We start from the raw sequence: 15,143 nt of genomic DNA on the forward strand, positions 1-15,143 counted from the left end.
CTGCTGCAGCTCCAGCCAGGAAAACAGCCGGGAGCTGGCAGGCAGCCTGAGCCTGGGGAGGAGAAGCTGCAGCTGACAGGGAAGGCAGGAGGATCACCCGGAGGAGGAGCTCTGTCCTGGATCCAGAGGGAACTGCAGAAAGGGAAAATGCAAAACAAAGCACTTAGGAAGGCAGAATTCCTACTTTTTCCCCCCACAAAACTGCTAATTCACAGATCCTGTCAATAACTGGGATCACCAGGAGGAACAACCTGTTGGGGGCTGTGATGGGGCTACTCAAGAAGCTCAAGCTGTGTTGCCCCAGAGGCAACAAAGTGACTCCAGCAGAACCCAGCAAGCATCACCCACCATTTCAGCTGCAGAGTTCCAACCAGGAATGATAAATTTCTTGGAAAATACAGAAGACATCATCAAATTTTTGTGCAAATCGTGATGTGGCAAAAAGCTGCCTGGATCTGGATGCCCTGCACGAAGATGATACAAACCAACACAATGCCAGTGGAAGTTTCATGAAACTTTTTATTCAACAAGTATTTAATTATGATTCTGCCAAGATGATCGAATGAACAGCAAGGCATAAAAAACATGAAATAGTTAAGAGATTTTATTCTAATAGCTTTAATTACAGTGCTTGTTTGTCGAAATGAAAACTGAAAACAAGTATACAAAACAGTTGATTACTAGTTGTGTATTGAAAGCAATAAAGGTTTCCACAACACTAAATAAACCAGTTCTGATAGTTCCTCTAGTTAAAGTTTAACAGCTCCAGCTTCTTCAGTGTTTATCAAAATACAAAAGAAAAGTAAAGAGGTCTTTTTTTTATTTTTCTGATGGCAAATCTGAACCTTGCAGTATGAGGGATGCCAAGGGTTTTCACACATATACAGATATGGGATTGTTCCAAAATGGGATTGAATACTTGTAGAGTGGAATGACTCTCCAAACTCTCATGCTTTTTGTTTTTTTCCCTAGACACTATACATAGATGTTTGGTGTTTTTCATGGCAATTCTTACGTTAAGTACAGTACTTTCTGCCTATAGAGCTTAGGACTGGGACAGGCTGTGCTTCCTGTGGAAAGGTTTTGCCTTCTGGAGTGGTTTACGCACAAGAAAAGTATAAAACACTTTTTGACAAATATGACAGGCTAAAAATGTCGACTTCTGGAAATGATTCAAGTTCAATGGAAACGAGAAATCTCACCTGAACCAAAAGTCAGATGTTTAGCATGAGTCTGCAAAGCTCATCTAAACCAGGCCCAGCAAATCTTTGAACGGTTGTGAACGAAGATGAGCACAGACTACGAGCTACAGAAAGAGCCAGAGATCTACTACTTATGATCTGTTCGTTAAGCAGATGAAGCTAATTGGGTGTCAGTCATTGCTTCACCCTTTCAAAAGAATCAAGAGTCACCACGTTAGAGCTGGAGCAGCAGAAGCGATGTCAAACGTTTGTGTGTTTTAAGTGTTTTTACTTTTCCTTGTCTATTTAAAAAAATACAGAATTCAGGTTAAAAACCAACCACCAAAATGGATCTCACAGATCTCACAACCCAACCAAGATCGAATCCAGCTCTACTGCACAAGGACCACTGGCAACCCTTACGTTATTAACCCACTGAATTCCCTTCCAGGTACTAAACAGTGACTCGATTCTTTACAATAAAAAAGCTGAGTAATATTGCATAGGAGTACCAGAAACTGCCTCATTGGAAACAAAAACTATTTACATTAAATAAGAAACCTAACTGTTTTCAGGCTTGTATTTGCCACATTTACAGCATGATGCAATATATACTGTGACAAAAAGAAATGAAAACAGCTTCCGGCACTCAATACCACAAAGTAGCACAGTTTGCCACATTAGAGTAAAGCGAAGGGCGAATAGGAGGAAATAAGAGGGAGGGGTGGAAAAAGAGGGAGGAGGAAGGTTTATGGTTTCATTTCTGGTTTCGGAGCTGATTGGACAACCAGTCCAGTCCTTCATAGAGACCGTCTCCACTAGTGGCACAGGTTGCCTGGATGTACCAGTTCCTGTGACGAAGAGAATGCAGTCCAAGTTTGTCTGTGATTTCTGCTGCATTCATGGCGTTCGGCAGGTCCTGAGGGAAGCAACAACAGTCATTCCCCACTCCATCACCAGCTTTAAAGGCATTACAGCAAAGTTAAGAGCTCTCACAAGTTCTCTTTCAGAAAACCCCAGTGGATTACTTTGATATTCCAGCTATTTCCTCAACACTGACAAAAGCCTCCAAGGTTTAACAACCCAATCTAAATCAACATCATGGAATTCATATTCTGATACTGCTCACAATTCCAAGTCTGTTTCCACTCAGGAGTATCCTTTCTGTCACTGCAGGTATGATTTAAGATCAACTTTTATCACCCAATGCTACTCTGCTGAGCACAGCTTCTTTAGAGCCCACCTTTCCTGCTCCTGGACATGACTGATGGCACCTTCACCCTTTCCAGCTGAGGCTGTGCAGTCAGTGGAGCAGGATGTTATTCCCTCTCTTTACATTTCCTAGTCACGTTTCAGGCCCTTGACATTTGGGGTTAAGCTGCCAAGACTTCTACGAGCAATAAAAGGCAGAACTCTCAGCTAACTCTGGGGCCTGGGAGAGCCCAACTCACAGATCAATACAAGCACATTAAAACTCCAGTGCTTCCACCAACACCACCCTAAATGAGGAATTCAGGGAGGTTCTGGCATTCCAGCATTCCTCTCTGGAGGAACTTTGGGCAGGTGCTGTAATTGAGCTATGTCAACCTTAAAAATCAAACTGGTTTTCACTAAAACTGAAAATCTCTTAGCCAAGACTGTACAGAAGGTTGCTCCTTTTAGATGAAAATTTAACCTATGCTTTTCTCCCTTCAACATACCTAAATGACCATTTACTCTGAGTTATCTACCATTACACTGAATATATGAAAATTAAGGTTATTTTCTGGCACCCACAAGGACATTTAAAGTTTTCAAGGGTTCTGACAGACAGACACCTTTCTTGGGCATACCTGTTTGTTAGCAAACACTAATAAAACAGCATCTCTGAGCTCATCTTCTGCCAACATTCTCATAAGCTCTTCTCTGGCCTCGTTCACACGTTCTCTGTCATTGCTGTCAACCACAAAAATCAGACCTAGAAATAAGCAAACAAGAATAAACAAACTTGAAATCTCATGTCTGAGAGAAAGTCTGTTCTGACTGTTGGTGAAAGTTGGTGAAAACTGGAGATGGTTTGCATGTTTTTGGAACTTGGGTACTCTTTCTACAGAACCACTTGACATTTTCCAGGGAGCAGCAGCTCCCGAAATGCCGTGACAAGACTCAAAGACATGCACATGAAAAAGGCCCAGCAGTGACAGAAGTGACAAACTCCCAGTTCATGGGGCTGCAGAGCTTTAAGTAAAGACTCTGCTTTGAAGTGAGGGCAGAGCTGCAATGCTGACAGAAGAAAAAACAAACTCCTGAACTCGCTCTGAGTCAGAAGGACAAGGAAGACTGGTTTCTGGAATTCTTCCCATCCCTCTTTGAACCTGCAGTGGCTTAAGAGAAAAGCCAGAGCAGCACACAAACACACCCTTTTACAATAATAAAAATTTCCACTCCCCTCCAAGAAACTTGCAGAATTAACTTAATGAAGAGAGTCAAAAAGCTCTCTTGGACTCTGGGAAAGCTGGGAATCAGGAGTGTGGACTCACCTTGTGTGTTCTGGAAGTAGTGGCGCCACAGTGGTCTGATCTTGTCCTGACCGCCCACATCCCACACTGTGAAGCTGATGTTCTTGTATTCTACTGTTTCCACATTGAAACCTAAAACAGAGATTGTGCCACAAATCTCACTTAAACACAACACAACTGTTGTATTTAGCAAGTCACACTCAGACTGTTATTATTTTAAAAAGTTCACTTAAAATTGGAATTACTTTAAAACAGCGGAACCCTGTGCTGGAGCTCTCGAAGCAGACAAACACAGCTTGTCCTGCTCCCACCATCACTAAATGAACAGATCTAATTGCTACCTGAGCAGCTACAAAAAATAAACTATGTGGCCATAAAAAAAAACCCAACAAACAAACAAAAAAAACCCCCAAACAAGCAAAAAAACTCCCAACCTCCCCTGGGCTTTAAGAACTGCAAATTTCAATACCCTCTAATTAAAAGAGAAAAAAAAAAAAGGTGAACCCTCTGCTACTCATTCTGACTGACATGATGTCACAATAGCCTGGGAGACAAATTGCTTTTCTATGGCCCAGAAAGGCTCATGCCACAAGTGACTGATGAGAGGGAGGGGAGTGAGAAAAGAGTCACAATCTCCTCCCATGGCAGAATATTTGGCTGTGCCACCTTCACACCTCGGCTTTAGCAAGTGTTTTTTATTCTGACAAGCAATTTAAATCAGCTGAGACTCGAATCTCAAAGCCATCAGTTAGAGAAACATAAAACTCTTACCTATAGTAGGAATAGTAGTTACTATTTCACCAAGTTTAAGTTTGTACAAAATAGTTGTCTTTCCTGCAGCATCCAGGCCAACCATTAGAATACGCATTTCTTTTTTGCCAAAAAGGCCTTTGAAGAGGTTAGCAAAAATATTTCCCATGATTGAGATATGTTCTCACTGGCCAGTGAAGTCTGGAGGAAAAAAAAATCAGAGTATCACTCATGAGTTTCCAACAGCTGTGTTCTGACCATGACATTAAAAAAACAAACAAAAAAAAACAAAATAAGAGATAATGTGAATCATTTATAGACACCCCAGCCACCACTGAAGCAACACAAAGATGAACAGATGTGCCAAAACTTGGTTCTCATGAAATGACTCAGCTTTAAGTGCTTGAAATGCTTTAAATATTATTTTAGACATTTTTGCATTAATTGCTGTCCTCAAACTTTTGCTTGCAAAATTCATGCAGCTGACCACTTCAGGTACTTTGCTCCCCATTGTTATGGAATAGTTTATCTGCAGAAAAGTGTCATCATTAAAGAAACTTTTCCCAGTTGAACTGCAGATAACAAGTTTTTGCTTAGCACAGCAATAGCTGGTCCTTCTTTTGGGAAGGAAGCTCTGAATACAGCTTGGATTTTCTCCTACTCAGAACAGCTTCCTTCCTCTCCATCCCCGAGGAAATGGTCTGTGAACAGCACATAAACACAGAGCAGTTACTTTCATTAACAGTGGAGAGAGACCTTCTGTAGGATGTAAACCCACATTTAATCAAAGTTTACTACGGAGAATTAACAGCCACATTAAAAGAGCACGTTCAGAGATGAGCACTTCCTTCACAGCCAACCTCCTGCCTGGGTGATTAAAGTGATTAACGTCAGCAGGAGCTTCCTGTTTAGGAACTGCAGAGCTGCCTCTGCACTCCAGCCTCAGACACTTCCCTGTGCCCTTGGGACCTGACCCATCCCATCACAAACTCCCCCCCTGTCCAAACTTACTCCTGCACAGCTTACAGCAGGATTGAAATCCTCAGGAGAACTACTGCTGTGCTCATACACGGCATGGAAAAGCAGCCTGGGAGCTTCATGAACAAGTTACAGGGACAATTCACACTCTCCCTGACGCTGGCCATAGAAGCTGTCAGGTGTTGGTTTAAGAAAAAATAGAGCCCAACTGAAAATTCAACTTTCAGATGAGATGTACAAACAGCCAATAGATTCAAAGCATTAATTTCCTGTAAACCAAATTTAAAGCACAACATCAAGTTTGAATCATCTCTGGAAATGTTCTGTATTTCATGATGAAGCTGTACGTGAAGCAAAACTCTCCCGAGAAATAGAGTATCTATACAAATATCTAGTCTATCTTTACAGAATATCTATTTAAGAGCATTAAAGCAAGATTTTAATTGACAAGCACAACACAAAAGCCTTTTCCCACTCTGTTCAGTGACGTCCTGGCCATGTGTGAAGCCTGGCTTCCCCACTCTGCACTGGGGAAGGGCTCAGCAGCTCTGTTTTCTTCAGGAAGCTTTGCTGGATACCATTTTTAACCCAAAGTTAAACTCTGTAATATTAACCAATTCACGTGTCTAAGCACTCCCAGCTCCACAGGGAAGTTCAGAGTCCACTCCACAGCTCCTGAAGGACATCAATCCCCACACACCAACTTGCTGAAGCAACTCCAGTCAAAGATTTATTTATTTTGTATGACTGAAGCTTTAAAACTTAACTCCTTTACAAACCAGACTGGACAGCCTGGGGGTTAAAACCAAAGGGGAGGTTTCCACCATTTCCTTTTGTATTTCTGCAACACGACCATGGATATTCCACTCCCACTGGAACCTATGAAGGCTATATAAACAGGAAGGTTAATTAGGAAGCAGAGAAAACAGTTTTGCTGCAGTCCCCATTTCTCCACAGCAGGAAATCCCCCATCCCAGCCCACAGCACAGCTCCCAGCAGCCTGGAGGGCAGGGAGGCTGTAAAGCTCCCCTTTGTCTGGCTGCTCATGCCACCTCTATCTCCTGCTTCATCTGGAAAGCAGCAGCCAGGGCTGAACTGTGACCTTTTACCAGAGCTCACAGAAACTGGCTGCAAGAACTTTCACAGCAAGAATACCTTAGAAGCCTGTTCAAAGAGTGCCTTTCTTTGGTTTGCACACCTTTAAAAGCACAATGGGTTATCAATGCTTGGACTGATTACATTAATCAGTAAAAAGAGCAAAATCCTATCATTTAATCTATGACAGCTTTCCACACACCAGAGAAGTGCTGAACAAGTTACTTGTACTCGGCACTAACAGCAGTGAATCCCGTTAGATCCTTGTTTTCCTGGCAGCTATTTCCAGGTCAAGCCTGTCCTTTGCCATTGAAGCTGCTTTTATACCACCCATCCTCCCTATTTTTACTTTTTGTGAAGATTAAGAAGTTAAGATCCATTTAAGCACTTGGTTTCCATTTCCCCTCTTGTTCTCTTCTACATCCCTCCTATCCAAACCGAGTCTGTAACTTTACTTGATACTTCAGGGTAGGTGGCATTACAAAAAGTCACATTTATTTTTACAGGCAGCACAGTATAGTTTACAGCCCACTCCTGCAAGAAGAGTGTGTTTACAAGTTGACTAAAAAGTAGCTGAATCCTTGCTGTCTAAAAGAAGAAAAAAACAGGAGAAACCCATCTGCAGAACTCCCACAAACTATTTTGGTTCCCATCAGGGTTTTGTTGGATGGGGCTGGGGCAGGGTCCCTGTGTTCCCCAGGGCTGGGACCATCCCCTGAGCAGAAGTTCCTGTTCATCTCTTCCCACAGGAAGGAACTTGCACTCCATGGGTTGTACACTGCCACAGGAACTGCCTGGGTTAATACAGCTCAGCTGAGGGATCACGGGACTGCTCCCTCTGCACTCCCGGACTCGGAGTTAATTCCCATCCCAGCCCATTACTTGCACCGTGAGAAGGTGCACAGCTTGAAAAGCCTTCAATCTCCTAGTGTACCAAGTTAAACCAAAAAAAAAAAAAATATCTTTCAGGCATTATCACCCCTTATAATGCATATCCTAACTCACCAATATCTGACCCGTATTCCTTACTAAGTTTAACTTCCTCCTTCCCTCCACCCAAAAGTTGTCAGTAATTGCTACACCTTTTAGGAGCACAAGTTGGATAAAATTCCTGAAAACATAAAAGACTACAGCTTGTGAGCTGCTTGTAGTGCTTGAGCACATCTTCAAAAGAGGGATCCATCAGGCTAAGTGGGAAGATTTGAGTATGAAAGGGAACGACGTGAATAAACAGCAGAGACTATTTTCCCAGAGCTCCGTGTGTATTTTCCCTCAGCACAACTCCAGCTTCTGGAAACGGCAGCTCAGCGCTCCTGAGCAGACCCAGATCACCCCAACACTCAAGTGCCTGTCTGTCCGTCCCTGTCCTACAGTCCTACAGCACTTTGACACACTGCACTCCACCTGAGCAGCACCAAAAACCCGTCAGGCAGGCTCGCCAAAGACACACTGTGCCATTAGCCAACAGCAGCGCTGACGTTCAATGGGGAAGTTGCAGTTTCGTTTCATGAAACAAAAGAATTTTCAGCCGCCTGTTTTCTAGTAAGCGATACATTCAGATAAGCCATTAGGAGAACAGACAGCCTTTTGCAGAGAGGCTCGGAGTGAGGAGTTAAAAATGAATGAGTGTCTGCAATAGCAGCAGCCCGGTGGTTGTTAAAGTGATATGGCCCATGAGGAAGAAGCACAATCTGCTTTTATTAATTGTCGGTGGTTAGAGTAAGAGCTCTGAGGAATATCTCAAGGCCAAAGAGCACTAAACACTTCATCAGGCTGCAGAATTTAATATTTAAACCTACATTAATGCATTTGAACATCATTTCATTCAGACTGCTTATCGTGAGAAGTCCAATCTGCTGCTTGACCTCCAAAGGCCGTGGGTGAGCTTGGTGAACAACCCCATGGGTGTGTGACCAGAAGGGTGTGCAGGCCATCAAAGAGAGCAAAACACACCTTGAAATTCCCACAGAACCTCCATTTCACACCTCTGGAAAAGTTCTTTTTGGCCACATAGAGATTAAATTTCCCTGAGACAGGAACTGCATTTAATTTTGGTTTACACCATTCATTTAAACATACCAGAGACAAAATGAGAGGCCAAGGATGCCATATGCATTATTGACTCAAACTATAGTGCAGTATAGAAATTCATTTATTTCACTTCTGTAGACCAGCACTTACCACATGAGGCTCCCACAGTGAATAAATAAGGCTCCAAATTTTGCAAGTGTTAAAATCAAGCTTGCTGGGCCCGTCGTTTTGGCAATCTAAAAACCCCAGCAGCCATGGATTGGTATCAGCAGAGCTTCAAGGTCCTTTCCAACCCAAACCATTCTAGGATTTTATGGTTCTGATAAGATCTGTCAAGGAAAGTTCAAGCCTCTGTCCCTCCCCAGCCCAGCAGGCTGGGACAGAGGTACAGAGGGCATTTGCTGTCTCTGGGATATTTGCTGTTCCTCTCCTGTTTAAACGCCCATTGATAAACACCAATGACACACTGAGCTACACAGCTACAATCAGACAAAATATTAAACACAGGTAAAACCCCCAACAGCTGCAGCTTTACCAAAAAGCTCCTTCCTGCACCTTGTTCCATTTGCTCGGGCACCTTGGCAAGTAAAACCGGCCTGCTTACAAAGGCAATGGATTCACTACCAAAATTCCATCTCCATCTAAAGGAAAATCTACTTGGTATTGACCTAAGCTTTAGCTCCATGTCTAAAACAATTAGAAAACACGCAAATCCATAACTCCTAACCAGGTATTAACATACTGGTTCTATCAGTCACAGGGGAACAAAAATGGATCAATTTGTTATTTACCAGAAATATTGATTTGAAATTCAGCCAGTTATCACTAATTGGCCTGGACCACTCTTTCTCATTTACAGCATTCTAGAATGTTTTAAATTAAATTATCGAGAGAAGCAGAATATTCACACATGAGATCACCAAACCAATGTGCAAATAAGAGGCGAGAGTGCATTTTTTAAAAAAAAACAATGCAACTCCAACAGCTGTTGCTGGTGTAACATGCAAGAACAACTGGCAAATAATCTGAAGTGCAAATCTAACCCAACAGCTTGTTATTAACAATATAAAGTGTGATTTAAAGAAGAATGTGAGAAGAGATCCAACAAGAATAGAACAGTGCTAAAATTCAGGATTAAGCTACAGCCCCAGTGTTTCACACCCCCACTCAGCAGGAAACAGTACTGATGTGTGCTTTTGAACTTGAAATAATTTCTTTACAGATTAAAGTGTTCTGTTACAGCAAATTTTGGAAACACCTCTTTATATATAGCCAGGGTGGCCCAAATCTATTCCAGCACAGTTACATTCAACTATTTTTAGAAACTGTTTACTGCCCTTCCACATCTGCTAACCTGAGAGATGCCAATTTATCAACTCAAATCCTTTAACTTTGGGGCCTTAACACTGAAATTTGGCTCAGATGATTTTATTTTGAGTTCCTTTAGACCCTATCAAGTATCAATAGGCATGGATTACGTGTAACATGTGAGAGCAGCCAACAAGCAGGCCGGGTCCTTTGTTCACCAGGTGATTCATTATCCTGCACAAACAGCACTGTAATAAAGGCCATGGCAACAACATCCTCCCAGAGCTCTTCATTAATATTAGTCTAACTCCTTGATCAATTTAATCATTAGACCCAGAGGAGTATTAGCTGTGGAGATCAACACTCCCTCCAGCTCACACTGGGGCTGCTTCTGCCAAGCTTGGCATGGAAAAGGTGTCCTGAAGGATGAGAACCTGGTTATTTGAGGGAAAAGGCAGCAGCACTGAAACCAAGTCAAAGGTACATCACTGCTGGATTTGGCCACCAAAGGCTTGCAGGGCTCAACTAAAAAAGGCTCCAAAAGCACTGTGCATGTCCAGGGCACATGGAGGACAAGCCAAGCACAGGTGAGGCTCCAGGTGAGAGGAAATCTTCTTGTCCAGCACATCTGTTTACCTCGAGGAGGTTGAACACCCCCCATTTACACACCTCACCCAGACAGGACATTTCCCACACGCTGGGACATTCTCTTGAGAGCACTGGGCTTGGAGTGGCAGAAAACAGCAAACAGTTTCACTTACAAGATCAAAACAAGGACAAAAGAGGGAAAATTTCCTTTGGGGTCTATTTCTCAAACATGAGAACAAGTCACTCCTAAAATAACAGCCAGAATAAAAAGAGTCAGTGTCAAAGAGAGTGGGTTGCCTGATTTGGTATTGAAACCCCAAACCAGAATTATTCCCTTATTCTAACCTTCAAGCAGGGAAAGCAAACTGCTGCTGTTTCACAACAGAACCTCCAAATATTTTTAAAATATTTATACACTTGAGAGCCCACAAACCAACCCAGAGGAGAAACAGGTGAGTGAGTTTCCTCACCTTTCACCCAATGCAATTATTCCAACAGGGAAAGCAGCCCAGCAGGGTCCTCCAGCACTGCGGGTATGTTTGTAGCAGAGAAAAATCAGTGGCATCAAACCACCCCCAAAATCTTTCCTTTCAGAGAACCCCTTTATCCATAAGACTGTGTTCCTATTTTATTCCATTATAAACCCCATTAATAAAAGAAAAATAAAAACAAGTATCTGGTATGAAAAAAGGACAGGCTGACAGGTGAAAAGCACAGAGGGAGCTGCATCCATGCCCTCCCTGCTCAGGAAATATTGTGGTGCAAATAATGCAGTTGTGAACCCCAAGAATGGCCTGTGGCTTTCTGCTCACCAGTTCAGCACTGGGTACAGTGGTGTGAGAACTGAGGGCTACAAAGAATTTATCTTCAGATAAGCGGTGTACATTTGGGGTGTTTTTTGTTTTTGAGGCTGAATTGTTCCTGAGCTCAAAATCTTCAATTTTAAGCCAAATATCCTGTTATTCATTCCTGGGAACTGGGCACTAAGTCAACATTTACACTTCTAGTAGAAATGGCAAGAACTCACACGAGAACACCATCCAGCAATGAAACTGGCATTTGGTTTAGGGGAAATGTCAAGGCAGAACCCCTGAGTTGTGAGATAGAGGAGCAGTGGGCGAATAAGAGCTGTGTGAGACACGAGGGTTTTATCAGAACTGAAACATCAGCAGAAGCTCCACCACAGCCCCTCCGACGTCTGCATGCGTTAAAAATAAGGAATAAAATCGGATACTCGCAAGCAGAAAGAAAAAAATGCTGAATTACACAGAAAAAACAGCTGCTGTAGTAGGAAGCTGATTCTGAACTTCTTTACTCATCAGCTAAAGAAAGGGAATGGCTGAGGACAGCGTCGGCTCTAACACAAGCCCTGTAGCATTCCAGGAGCAGAACTTCCAAGAGATTTCTAAAAACAGAATCAGAACTATTCCTTTTCAGATAAAGTTAGCTCATATTCACCAAATTTATCCACTGTAAAGCAAGCTGGATGTTTGCGAAGGCTGTTGAAATCCCTAAGAATTCTTGCTTGAAAGCCCATCTTTAAAAATAAGAGGTTGTTTTAGAAATAAAACCCTCTGGGATGTGTAAAGGTGGTTCTTTAAACATCACCACTGCCATTTCAGCTGGAATCCTGGGTTTTGAGCTTTTCCTCCTTGCACCAATTCATGTCACCAAAGGCTTGCTTAGCTGATAATTATCTGTAGAAACGTTCCTGCTCGAAGCAGCCGGAGCACAGCAGAGTTTGGTGAATTCCCAGGAGCAGAATCCAGCCCCGACTCCCACACACGCTTGGTTTGCCTCGAAAAGCTGCGCCTGGTCCTCCCCCCACTTGGTCAGCATGACTAACACTCACAGGGAACTCGGTGCACAGCTCCTGCCAGGCCCTTCCACATTCCAGCTATTTCACAACCGAGGAAATGCTCCGAGAGACCCATCCGAGCTCCTCGGACCATTTACACCGAGGGGTTCGACTTTAAACAGGATTTACATGACAAACACAAAGCCGTTCTGAGGGGAGGGCGGCTCTGCTTGAGCCATTTCAATTCCTGATGCTCCATCACAGGAAGCACCAACAAACTTGGCAAAGCTGCGGGGTTGGAGCTGCAGAGGTTCAATCGAGGTGAGTTTCCTCACCCTTTCACCCAATGCAATTATTCCAACAGGGAGAGCAGCCCAACAGGGCCTCCAGCACTGCGGATATGTTTGTAGCAGAGAAAAATCAGTGGCATCAAACCACCCCCAAAAACTTTCCTTTCGGAGAACTCCTTTATCCATAAGGCTGTGCTCCTATTTAATTCCATTACAAACCCCATGAATAAAAGCAAAATAGCAATCCTCCACTTCAGCCACACTTCCCTTTTTTTTCCCCCCTAGAAGCGCTCCAAATCAGCAGCAAAAATAGCAATAAAGACTGCTGAATGACCTTGGAAAAATCCACTTTGCCTCGGTTTCTCTGCCTGGAAAATAAGGTCAATGGAATACCCTGCAAAGGGGTGCTGCGAGCCTCGCAAGACAAAGCTCAAAGTATTACATAAATACTTGGAATTTTAGTTATTGACAAAGCTACAATTTCAACACCAGACCTCTAGTCGCGACTCTAATCAACCTGTGGAATTTGCTTTGGCAGGAGCAGAGCAGCAAAGCCACAAACAAGGTCAATGTCAAACACGACAACATTTGGGGCAGTTTTATGGCCCGGCAGAGTCTCGGTCTCGCTGTGCTGGGGCAGAGCCGGGCTATCACTTCATCACACCGAGCTTTATCAGCCCCGAAGTATCACGTTCGCCTCGCACCACGGAGTATTTTCAGACAGAATATAATATCCTCCCACCGGGAGCTGCTCCGCCAAGGAAAGCTGATCTCCCACACCACCAAACCCAAGGCGATAGGCGGCAAAAAAGAATTGTTTGCTCCACGATAAAGCTCTGCCCAGCAAGAAAAAACACCAACTCAGCAGCCAAGGGCTTAGGGAGAAACAACCTCTGCCCTGCGAGCTCCATCCCAACCTCATTCCCGCACCCCACGAGGGTTTTGGGGGGGAGAGGAGGAGGAGGAGGAGGAAATGCCTCTCCTTGCTCGGAGCCGTCCGCGGGCGGGGCAGAGGCCGGAATGAGCGAGTTTGGGGAAGGGAGGACAAACCCATCCCGTCTAATGCCATCGCTAGAGGGAGCGGAGCGGGGCCTTGTGCAGCTGCTGCCGAGCTGCGGCGATTCCCCTCGGCCAGCCCTGCCTCTCCCTCCCCATCCCACCCACGAGCGGGGAAGCCAAAGGCCCGACCCCCCCACAAAGACGTGGAAAGGGCGGACGGGTGGAGCAGCGCCGCTCCCGGGGAGCTCTGGGTCTGTGGGAGAAAAGGAATGAGTAGGGATAAGGTGGCGTGAGAGAAGGAATTAAAAGCAATGGGAAGGAACGAGCAGGAAAGCACCGCCCGGCCCCGCTGCCTCAGCGCCAAGGCCGCGGGATGCGGGGCGGGGGCGCGGCGCGGCGAGCCGGAGAGGGGGCGGGGGGGGGAAGGAAACGAAAAGGCTGGAAAGGAGGGAAGAAGAAGGTGTCGGCAAACGCACCGGCGCGGTCGGGAGGCGCGGGCCGTGGGTCTGGCAGCGCTCGGAGGGTCCCGCTCGGAGCCCGCTGGCCGCGATCCGCCCTGGAGCACAAGATGGCGGCGCGCTGCGGCCACGTCAGTGCCCGCCCCGCGCGCGGCGCCACGGGCAGGCCGGGCGCGAGCGGGGGGCGTGGCCTGCGCCGGGGGGGCGTGGCCACGGCGGGGCGCCGCAGGGCCGGCGCGAGGGGGCGTGGCGTAGAGGCGCAATGGGCGTGGCCACGGCGGGAGCGAGGCTCTGTGGGGATGGGGGCGTGGCCTGGGAGTGGGCGTGGTCATGGTGGGAGTGACGGTATCAGGAGGGGGCGGGGCCTGGGTTGGCCACGCCCACTCCGCAGCGCGGGGCCGGGATCCCCCGGGAATGGGATGGGATAACGGGATAACGGGGTGATGGGATAACGGGATAACGGGATAACGGGGTGATGGGATAACGGGATACCGGGATAACGGGGTGATGGGATAACGGGGTGATGGGATAACGGGATAACGGGATAACGGGGTGATGGGATAACGGGATAACGGGGTGATGGGATAACGGGGTGATGGGATAACGGGATAACGGGGTGATGGGATAACGGGATAACGAGGTAACGGGGTGATGGGATAACGGGATGACGGGATAACGGGATGATAACAGGGTGGGACGGGGCTCGTGGGGACCGAGCCTGCCCTTCCCGCTCAGCTCCCCTTTCCCTGCACTGTGCCCTCCCCTTTCCGTGCGCCGTTCTCCTCCCGCGCCGTTCCCGCTTCCCTTCACGGTTCTTTTCCCGTTCCCCGTTCCCCTTTCCCTGCAGCGTTCCTTCACCTTCTCTACACCATTCCTTCCCTCTTCCCTGCACTGTTCCCCCTTCCCTTCATAGTTCCCCCTTTCCCTGCTCTGTTCCCGCTTCCCTTTACCATTCCTTACCTGTTCCCTGCACTTCTAATCATTCCCCCTTTCTCTTCACCATTTCCTTTTTCCTGCACCATTCCCCCTTTCCCTGCACCATTCCCCATTTTCCCTGAACCATTCCCCCTTTTTCCTGGACCCCTTTTCCCTGCACCATTCCCCCTTTCCCTACATCATTTCCATTTCCCTGCACCATTCCCCCTTTCCCTGCACCATTCCCCATTTTC

General features: G+C 45.8%; 1 protein-coding gene across 1 annotated transcript; it reads right to left on the reverse strand.

Moving 5' to 3' along the window:
- Positions 1-505: 505 nt before the first annotated feature.
- On the reverse strand, positions 506-14,125 carry ARF1 (ARF GTPase 1). The gene is made up of 5 exons (XM_021540053.3): positions 13,993-14,125; positions 4,451-4,630; positions 3,701-3,811; positions 3,014-3,138; positions 506-2,100 (listed from the first exon to the last, which is right to left on the reverse strand). Exons 2-5 carry the CDS (start codon positions 4,596-4,598, stop codon positions 1,939-1,941), a joined length of 546 nt encoding a protein of 181 aa, XP_021395728.1. The 5' UTR covers positions 4,599-4,630; positions 13,993-14,125; the 3' UTR covers positions 506-1,938.
- Positions 14,126-15,143: the final 1,018 nt, after the last annotated feature.

The sequence above is a fragment of the Lonchura striata genome, chromosome 1, assembly GCF_046129695.1.
Source record: "Lonchura striata isolate bLonStr1 chromosome 1, bLonStr1.mat, whole genome shotgun sequence".
Classification (NCBI taxonomy): domain Eukaryota; kingdom Metazoa; phylum Chordata; class Aves; order Passeriformes; family Estrildidae; genus Lonchura; species Lonchura striata.

Bases quoted from the DNA above. Each gene is read 5' to 3' on its own strand.
- ARF1 (XM_021540053.3), bottom strand. From the start codon at position 4,598: ATGGGAAATATTTTTGCTAACCTCTTCAAAGGCCTTTTTGGCAAAAAA. The intron at 3,812-4,450 runs GTAAGAGTTTTA...TCTCTGTTTTAG, and splicing joins AACTACTATTCCTACTATAG to GTTTCAATGTGGAAACAGTA. The intron at 3,139-3,700 runs GTGAGTCCACAC...GCTTATTTCTAG, and splicing joins CTACTTCCAGAACACACAAG to GTCTGATTTTTGTGGTTGAC.